Below are 10,436 nucleotides of genomic sequence, written 5' to 3'. Positions count from 1 at the left end.
ATTTAATTTCCCATGGAAAAGCTTTACATCCAGCTGCTCAGAGCATTTGAATAGATTAGTTATGTTGAAGAGGGCACTTGCTTTCTTATTTGCATATTAATTTCTTTGCCTCCGCTCAGGCGGCATGAATTAATAGCTTTAGCAACCATGGCACAAAAGAATCAACTGGGGGTGAGAGAGTGGCTGGGGATGGGGAAGGCTGCTGCCTTACCAACAAAGCATGGAGTTTATTAGAAAAGGGATCAGATGTCAGACTACCTGAACTCAATGAGGTGTGTTAATGAATCCTGGTAAAGCAGTAACTGAAGAAAGGAAAGATGGGCAGGAATTCACAGATACTAGGAGCCAGCTCTTCAGTGATGGATCTTTACATATAGCTCCACTGTTTTTTTGTTTGTTTGTTTTTTGGTGAAAACTGATCTTTATTTTCCAGAAATATACAAACTTATTCTCTCATTTCTCCATCTTCTTCTTCTACTCCTCTGATGTACAGGACATTGTTACATATTATCAAAACTTCACCAAGGTGTCCTGACAATGCAGCATCTATGTATTCTGCTGTGTTTGCAAGCTGCATGTTCATGTAGCCGTCGACAGACACCAGGTAGCCTTTGTACTCCATCCCCCACTTCAGCTTCACCATCACTGGCTTCCCTGTCAGCCTGTTCAGGAAGGGCTTGGGGTTCAGGGGCAAGCTCATGGTAATGCGGACTGGCACAAGGCAGTGGTAAAAACAAAAATTACTCGCAGGGCCGCACGTGCACCCGCTGGAGTCTAAGAGAAAGGCAGGAAGTGATGCCCGCGTCTCCACAGGTTGCAAGGCAGTTACACCCGTCCACACCAGCTGAGGATTTGACCTTCAGGGTGTGATTTTTCAGAGGTGCTGAGCACCTGCAGCTCCCACAGGAGTTGAGGGAACTCCATGCTCGTGAAAAATCAGGCCCACACTGTTCCTTTAGGACTTAATCCCACAGACTCTTACGTCAGACATGTAATCCCCTGGATTTTGCTGGGATTGGGCATGGGAGAAATTGTTATTGTAGTAAGGGGCTGCAGGATCGGGCCCTTGAGGAGCAGGTGTCTCCTGGCTGTGGCTAGGATGTTGATTTGGGCAGCCTTGAACAGTGAGGATGGCAGATCTTAGCCAGAGGAACAGCAGAGCACAGTATGTGGTTACGCTTCTGGTACACTGCATCTTGCCATGTTAAATCAAAGCCTTTGGTCAGTCAGTTGTGAGTTAACCGTGAGCTATCAAGACAAGGGATTTCTTTTAAAGTCACCTAGAAATAGTCCCCTCCACCCCAGTGTGTTCATGGTTTTTGCTTCCTAAATCTTGATCAAGGGCAGGCCCTTCCCCAGTCTGTTAAATGAGTCCATTTCATGTGGTTTTTCAAATTACTCTTTTGTGTCCTAATAGCATAGTTCCCTGCCTCAAACAGGTCAGCGGTGGTTGTCTGCTATACAAATACACATTTTTCAGTCTTCACGCCTGCACCCTGGGAAGCAACAGTCTCATCTGAAAAGAAGCGGTGGAATAGCTGCCATAAAGAGCTTAATTTGATTTGTCCAGGAATAGTTTTATCAGCTCTGAATTATACTCCCATTCTAAACCTACATTATTTATCTTAAGTTTGCAAAGTAACTAATCACGTGCATTTAACAGAATTAACATAGAGCCCCGTTCTAAAGAAATAGTGGGCCTGATTCTCAGTTACTAAGTTTCTGTGACGGGGTAGGGACAATGCCAGGGTGCAAAGGTGGCTAATTTTGTGTTACCCCTAAGGTGACCAGATGTCCCGATATTTAGTTGTTTGTCCCACGTCCCGACCGATGTACAGTTGGGATGCCATTTGTCCCGATATTTTGCTTCGGCAGCACTCCGGATTTTTTTATTTTTTTATTTTTTTTTGCTTGGGGAGGCAAAAAACCTAGAGCCAGCCCTGGTGGGGGGGTGGGCGGGGGAAGTGAGCCTGTGGCTGCCCCCCAGGCGTCCCGATATTTTGTTCTTGTCATCTGAGGCTTGCCCGTCCTCTGGTGCAAGTTAGAGTGGCCTGAGGACATGCTTTGAGGCCACTCAAATTTATGCTTTGCTTTCCAGGCACACCCCTTCCCCCCACATGGACCCTGGAAAGCAGAGAATAGCACGGAATGCCCCTAGTACACCTACAATGAGGGTTTGGAGCAGGGGCACTGTCTTATGCCAGCTCTATATCTGCCAGTGAAACCCTCTGCACAGGGGCATGTTCTCAGGGGAGGATTTCTGTCCCCTTTCAGGTCTCTACACCCCACCGGCAGTGTAACTGTGACTCAGGCCCATTCTACGGCCATCTGGTCACACATATTCCAGATCTGCACATCCAGGCTGAATGCAAAAGGCCAGGGATCCTGGCTATGCTGTTGGTAGTCAGTGAAGAGGAACTTTGGGTTAGCAAGTAAAGGGAAGGGAAGGGGGGAAGAAACCTAACTGCATTTACAAGATATGGGGCTGCTCTGAGAAAGGAAATTAGCAGCTGTAGAAACATACCTGGGCTGAATAAGTCTCTTGCATGTTGTGTGGTGTATAATAGAGCCTTCTTGTCCAATTCACCTTTGGCAGAAAAGATTTGATATACTGCAATTCTGGTTATTTGCCCTAACACCATTACTATTACAGAAACAATCAGAGTAGATTGTTTTGATTTATCCTCAATTTCCTCTCCAGCATTTCTACCATCACTTGCACTGAGCATGAAGAGCTCCCATGGTGCGGTCATAACATTCACACATTTGTATTTGAATTCCAGTAAAGCTACACCCCTTAAGTTCATCGCAGCTCATTGGAGTTGGTAGGTTTTGGATGTCCAAACTATGCAACCTAAAACCTCCCTGACTGTGTGTTTGCTTTTGAACAATCTTTACCCCATTCTCTGGTAGGTGATAGGAACACAGTTTCCCTTTATAAAATAAATTTAAAACTCTAGTAAAGCGAGAATTAGGCTCCCGGTTTAAAGCATGTGCTTTCATCCATCCCTATTCAGAAACCACTTACGTCTGTGCTTCAGTCCCATCAGCTTTAATGAAACTTAAATGTGCTTAAGTACTTTGCTGTATAGGGGTTGCCAAGGTTCCTTCCCCACTCTGAACTCTAGGGTACAGATGTGGGGACCTGCATGAAAAACCCCCTAGGTAGTATATTTAGACATGTGTGTGTCTTATTAACTCTGTTTTCCCCTAGAGCTCCAGGAAGAAATCACAGTCAGGGTTTCACCCTATCTGTGATTTTGGGGGCGTCATAAATATAAAGGGAAGGGTAAACACCTTTAAAATCCCTCCTGGCCAGAGGAAAAACCCTTTCACCTGTAAAGGGTTAAGAAGCTAGGATAACCTTGCTGGCACCTGACCAAAATGACCAATAAGGAGACAAGATACTTTCAAAGCTGGAGAGGGGGGGGAGAAATAAAGGGTTCTCTCTGTCTGTGTGATGCTGTTGCCGGGACCAGAAAAGGACTAGAGTCTTAGAACTTAGTAAGTAATCTAGCTAGAGATGTTTTAGATTCTGTTTTGTTTAAATGGTGTCAAGGTTCCTTCCCCGCTCTGAACTCTAGGGTACAGATGTGGGGACCTGCATGAAAAACCCCCTAAGCTTATTTTTACCAGCTTAGGTTAAAACTTCCCCAAGGTACAAACTATTTTACCTTTTTTCCTTGGACTTTATTGCTGCCACCACCAAGCGTCTAACAGATATATAACCAGGAAAGAGCCCGCTTGGAAATGTCTTTCCCCCCAAAATCCTCCCCAAACCCTACACCCCCTTTCCTGGGGAAGGCTTGATAAAAATCCTCACCAATTTGCATAGGTGAACACAGAACCAAACCCTTGGATCTTAAGAACAATGAAAAAAGCGGGGTGACGGGGTGAACGGTTGAATCAGGGCCTTAGTGAGAGAGGGGTTCTTCTACTTTTCTCCTTGTAAACGGCATGAGAAAGATCTCTGGAATTTTCAGATTTCCCTTTTCTGTTTTCTAATGCTACCGTAGCTTTAAAAGGGCTTAGCAGCATTTTGCTCTGGGCAGATGGAGCACGGGACAGTCAGTTTCATCTACTTAGCTTCAAGCAGCACATGGGAGGTTATTCCCTTACTGTTTCAAAATGAACATGCAACTTCCAGCCACATTGGAGCCAGTGAGTAGCCAGAGGCTCTTTGTTGCTGTTGATCTAGGAATGCCCTACAACCAAGTGACCGGGATGGGGGAGGAGGGATATGAATCTGCTGAGATTTATTCAGGGGGGCAGACCCTGTACTTGTTCACCATCCTTCTCAGAGGGCTGTGGCCACTTGTCCCGATTGCCCAGGTATGTTCCGAAAAGCTGTGGCTTGGTGTTTGTAGTGTTGCAGCTGATGACCAAGACGCTCTGGGGATTAACATTTGAGAACAGAAACTGCTGTTGGCACAAGCAGCCTCCTTAGGATGGACTGATTTATAGAAACAAGACAAGTGGCAAACTGATGAATGTTTATTCTCTCAGGGGTCCTATCAGACAGGCCAATTTTATAGACATTTAGGAAAGGCTGGAAAGAGGCAGGGGTAGAGACTGAAGTTTGGAATACTTTTAGAACCCAGGCCTGCCACCCGTACTCCGACAGAACTGAAAGTGGTTTTCAGAGGCGTTTTGTGGGAGGACTGCAGAATCAGGCCCTTGCGCCGCTAAAACAATGAAGGATCAGAGGGGTAGCCGTGTTTGCTGCTTTTACAGATCCAGACTAAGAGTCCTGGGGCACCTTATAGACTAACAGACGTATGGGAGCATAAGCTTTCATGGGTGAATACATGCATCCGACAAAGTGGGTATTTGCCCACGAAAGCTTATGCTCCCATACGTCTGTTAGTCTATTAGGTGCCCGAGGACTCTTTGCTGCTAAAACAATGAAGGCATCCACAGGCAGGTATGATCATCCCCATTTTGCAGACAAAAACTGAGGCATAAAGTGATTTGCCTGAGGTCACACAAAGGTTAAATGCAAAGGAAATCTACAGAAAAGACAGCACCTGATACTATTCCTCACCACTGGTGGGTTGAGACTCCTTTGATGCAATGACTTCATATTCTTCAGGCCGTCATTCTCAAGGAGTTCTCTCGCCTTCCAGGGTGATGCCCTAATTATGGCTGCTTTGGCCATATATGGGCAAACACCCTGTCGTGGGGCGATGACTCGCTTGTCGCTGGCCCACATATCCCTCCCAGACCCCGGTGCCCTTCTAGATTAGGGTTCTGCCCCCTCACAGTACCCCCTCAGTCTGGGTCTCCCCTCCCAGGGGAACCCCCAATCCTCTATCCCTCCCTTGCCTCAGTGGCTACTGCCAGTCATCGTCTAGCCCCCGCTCCCTGGGGCAGGATGCAGTCTATGAACCACTCATTATCGGCAAGGGGGGTTGGACCAGCTGCCTCTGCGTATCTCTGGGCTGCCCCTCTGCAGCCCCAGTACCTTTTTATAGGCCTTTAACTAGGCCTGCAGCCTGGGGTTTTGCTAGGCTGGAGCTCCCAGCTCCCTCTGCCCTTCCCCAGCACTGCTCCACTCTAGGTACCCTCCTCAGCTTCCCGACAGCCAGGTCCTTCTCTCTTAAGAGGCTAGAGAGAGTCTCTTTCCTTTTAGCCCACCGCCCTCTTATAAGGGCCAGCTGGGCCCTGACTGCACTGGCTACAGCTGTGGCTGCTTTCCCAATCAGCCCAGCTTTTCCCCAGGCTGTTTTAAGCCCTTCAGGGCTGGAGCAGGGTAACCACCCTGCTACACACCCCCTTTAAAGGTCTCTGTAAACCCCATGATGCTGCCATCCCAACTTCAAGCGCGGAAGTCCTTTGCTTGATGTAAGGCAGGTTCACAATTCTAACGTATACAGGTAAGTCAAGGAAAGCCATCTTTGTAACAGGTTTGTTTAAAGATCATAACACAGCAAAAATGTTTACTGTCTGTTTAGGATGGAAGTAAATATGTGAGGCCAAGGCCTCAAATGTTTAGCTGACAGGATAGAAAAATCAATAAAGAAAATAACATTAGTCAAGGCAGGCAGAGCCTGCCCAGAGTTGGATTATATCCACTATAAACTCTGCCTGCAGATGCAAACAGCTGTTACATGTGTGCTGAAGGGATTCTGAGGTTGTTTGCAGAAGCATGACATTCCAGTAAACTTGCAGGGCTCTGGGAAAAGACTGACATTAACACAACTTGGATGACATCTCTTCAAGTCAGTGGCAGTTCACAGGGTATGCATTTTGCAATAACTGGAAATCCAGAGAGAAGGACCAGATTAAATCTTTTCCTCCATTATTAGTCTGTGATGACAGCAAAAATGAGAGAAATCCCAACACCCATGGTTCCATGCAAACTGCTAACAACACCCAAAGAACAAGATCTGTCAAGTGGCAGAAACCAGCCATGGATTTCTCACTCTCCTGTGTGGGGAGAAGAGAAATCCTAAATACTAGTTTGTATCTAGGACTCAAGCCCAAGGCTGATCCTGCAAGGCACTGAGTGCCTCATGAGAACAGATGAGCACTCAGCATCTTTAAAGATCAAGTCCTACAAAGCAATTAAAAGCAGAGCCAATGTAACCCTGCAAGGAAGTAGGCAGCTCTACACTGCCACAGTACCTAGTGTATGAAAATGCCTGAAATACACAAGTCTATTCTGTCTCCTGTGAGCAATTTTTCAGCATGGGCAGGCGCAGAATGTCTCAAAGTGACTCGGTGGCTGGATGTTTACTTCACACCAGCAGGAAGCACAGCAAGCTCTTAAGCTGTCTGTTCATGGCGAAGCGGCTGGCAGCACATCTTCAATTTTTAACCGAGACCTGATCAATGAGAGTTAATAGTCCTGTTCTATAAATATACCCAACCCTACATTATGATACAACCTAGCTCATCCACAGCACTTATCTGTTGATTTCAAAGCACTCTACAAAGGAGGTCAGTCTCATTATTTTACAGATGGGGGGAAAAAACTGAAGCACAAGGTAGTGAAGTGCCTTGCCCAAAGTCACCCAGCAGGCGAGTGGCAGAGCCAGGAAAAGAACCCAGGTCTCCGAAGCCCCAGTCTAGTGCTCTATTCAGTAGGACACACTGCCTCAGCAATGTTACAGAGCTGCATGGCTAAGCACCAATGAGTCAGGAAATGTCAACATTAAGATTTTCTGCACAACCTTAACTCTTCCAGGTACACATCAGGATACTGCCTTACATAATCCCTAGTTCTGATGTCACGCAATTCTATACACAGGAAAATATGGAAATATTTAAAATATCAGGCTGAATGAGACAGGGCCCCATGAATCTCAGCCTCATTTAGTGCCCATCTTGAGGATGGGGCTAGAGAGAGGCAGGGGGAAATATCCCAAGCCAGTGGTTCCCCCACTCCTCCAAAGCCAGCAATCCCCCCAGCCCCCTTCAGACACGCCTTTCCGGTAGAGTTCAGGAGAGCAGATATTTTGTGGCTGCTCTCCTGCAAACTCCCCGAATTCCCTTCCCAAGGCTCTTCCTCAGCTGCCAGATCAGTGTTATCCTACTCAAGGAATACCCGTGGGCTTAGGGAGATGATGCCACAGAGGAAAGCCAGGGCACTACCAATCTTGCTACTGTAACAAGCAGCCTTAATGTGGAAAAATCGTTCTCCCTTTGTCATGTCCAATCGCTGTACAAAGCAGTAAAGCCAAGCATGTACTGAAGATACAATTGATACTGCATGTCAATGCTGAACTAAACTAACTCCAGTTGCAAGAATCGGTTCCATTCCCCCTGCCTCCACCACTGATTGAACACGAGACATTTTAACTTAAGACACAGGCTGAATTTTCCAGTCAGAAATTTTGATATAGTTTTTTCATTATTTTAGCAGATATTCTTATAACTCAGTTTAAATAGAAAAAAAAAACCCTAAACCTGAAAGTTATTTAATGTAATCACAGGCTTGTAGGGGGTTCAGACCCACTGAGCCAGGCCTACACTAAAAAGTTAGGCTGACCCAGCTACGTCGCTCAGGTATGCAAAAATCCATAGCAGTTAAATTGATCTAACTCCCGGCATAGACAGTGGGCAAGTCTACACTTAAAACACCGTGCTGCTGTACATAGATGACGCATGCCTGATAATATGGGGCGGGGTAGACAATGTAAAGGGGGGAGCCACGTGACCACCGCATGTGTCGCCTCTGGGAGGAATCTTCCACCCCACCTCCCTGAGCCAGGGCAGCCAATCCCACTGGGGTTGCACGAGAAGGGAGCATGTGCTGTGCCTCTGGGTCAGACCTGCTGACTCCAGCCTGACTAACACAGCACTAGTATCTCCCTGGAGATCCCATGCCCTCAGGGATACCTCAGCATGGGTAGGGACATGGGCAATGCCCCTACCTCTGGCTGAACAGAGGGACTCTGCTCCCGGCACCTTCCCCAGCAACCCCCTGCCCTGCGCCCAGCCCAGGGCATCCGTGTTCTCCCTGCCCCCCAGAGTTACCTGCGGGGGATTCTGTCCTTCTCCTGCTGCGCCCCCACACCGCACTTTTTCAGCTCTCTTGGCCTAGAGTGACCAGACAGCAAATGTAAAAAATCAGGACAGGGATCTCTGTTGGGACACATGCAAGACCCAATTGCTCATCCTGATGTAACAATCTAAGGACAAGATTCATAAGTGGGACACAGATACCAGGAGAGAGGGGACAAATCTGCCAGTTGTTTTAAAGGCTGAATGAATTCCCCTGAATTATAGTTTGAACTTACTGAAATCAGATACTTCTAAAATTGTATGAGACAACATTCCACCTGTGGCCAGGTATTCTTATTGACACAAAGTAGCCAACCAGTTTCAGGTTCTTCAGGGATGGTGGTGGGGAACCATGCTGTTCCTGTTCTTGGTCTGCCTCCTCCCACTCTGTGAAGCTCAAACTCTTGGGAGTTTCCAGAGCAGCTTTAATGAGGAAACCGTTCTCAGAAGTTTGATCTGCCAAAGCCCAGTCCCCTCAGCTCATGAAAAGGATACCATGGCTGGTATTTACTTAGCAAATGGCCTGAATGAAAGCTGTGATGTGATTGGCTAATGAGGTTTCCAAGCCCTGTAAGTATTGAACTGAGGCTCCTCATAAGACTGAGTGCTGAAAAGCCCTAGTCTGATCCCACTTGAAATCCATTGCAAAATTCCACTGATATGACTTCAGCAGGAGCAGATCAGTCCCTTTTGTTTGGCAAAACTTGTTCCACAGCTTGACTGCTTATCCAAACCTTTTCAGACTCCTGCTTCCTCCTACTCTGAAACTGTAGGCTTTGCCCCCTTTACCTCTAAAAACCTTCCTCCATCCCCCCTCACCCCAATTCATCAGGCTGCATCTCTTCATTAACACCCACACTCACCACTTCAGGGCACGCACAACTTATATATGCAGTGATTCAAGGTCCCAACTGACAGGCTGCCTCCTCTGTCCTCAGGTGGCAATCTTCACATACAGACCCAGGAGGGTTTCAGGGAGACAACCGAGAGCAGCTTATCGTAGGCCAATAGACTATTGGAAGACAGAGGAAACCTCTAGCACTCAGGCTAACTTGGAGATGGGGGTAACAAAGTGGGCTATGTGGTTGGCCTACCCCAGCATCAAATGGCATTGGCAACATCTCCCTAAAAGGCAGGCTCAGCCCAGGCTCCACCCACTCACTCTGGGGATGGGACATCAGTGAGGCCTACTCCTACAAACCTGGACCCACTGTCCAGCCAGCTCACACAGGTCTCTAGTCTAAGGCACAATCTAGCCCTTACGTGTGGTTTTTTCCCCCTCTGAGACAATTTTAATTAGTAGCTTTTGGTCCTAGTTCTAGCGTGGTTGCACAGGGATAACTAAAGGCAGAATTTGCCCTGTGGAGTTCAAATAGTTACTGTTTCAGAGACCATAGGAAATGTAACCAGGATAGCGGAGAGGGCCTTGCTCTCTAACATGGATCATCTAATCCTCCGCTAGCAATAACATTATTTATTATTGTGTCATCTGGCCCAGTTCTCAAAGATTCAGAGACTCTAAGCCCAGAAGTGTCCATTCTGATCATCTTGTCTGACCTCCTGCACAGACCAAGCCAGAAAACGTTGTTAAGTGGCTCCTGAATCAAGCCCGTCCCTTCTGGCTGAGCTAGCTCACACCTTCTAGAAAGCCAGAGAGTCTTGATGTAAAGACTCCAAGTGACAGTGAATCTTCTGTCACACCACTGTAAATTGGACCTCACTCTGCTAAATCAGAGGAGTTAAATCAGTGGAAAATGGACAGCTGTGAGAGGACAATCAGGCTCAGTGTTTTTCCATGAGGTTACAATCCAAGTAGCTGATCACAAGAGACAGGTGCTGCAGCATTGGGTGGGGTTTGGTGTGCATGGTTCTTTTTTTTGGTCATGTGTCTAAGTTCTTTTCATAAAGCAGATCATAGCACTCAGGGC

The 10,436-nt window shown here is 47.0% G+C and overlaps 1 protein-coding gene across 1 annotated transcript; it reads right to left on the bottom strand.

Annotated features, from left to right (window-relative positions):
* Window positions 1-411: 411 nt before the first annotated feature.
* On the bottom strand, window positions 412-805 carry LOC102935622 (small nuclear ribonucleoprotein F). Its single transcript, XM_027828800.3, has one exon. It carries the CDS (start codon window positions 698-700, stop codon window positions 446-448), a length of 255 nt encoding a protein of 84 aa, XP_027684601.2. The 5' UTR covers window positions 701-805; the 3' UTR covers window positions 412-445.
* Between the last annotated feature and the right edge of the window lie 9,631 nt (window positions 806-10,436).

Source organism: Chelonia mydas, chromosome 2 (assembly GCF_015237465.2).
Source record: "Chelonia mydas isolate rCheMyd1 chromosome 2, rCheMyd1.pri.v2, whole genome shotgun sequence".
Lineage (NCBI taxonomy): Eukaryota > Metazoa > Chordata > Testudines > Cheloniidae > Chelonia > Chelonia mydas.
This window is presented reverse-complemented; position numbering and strand designations above follow the sequence as displayed.

What these genes read in the sequence shown, in the direction of transcription:
- LOC102935622 (XM_027828800.3), bottom strand. Translation starts at nt 700, where the DNA reads ATGAGCTTGCCCCTGAACCCCAAGCCCTTCCTGAACAGGCTGACAGGG.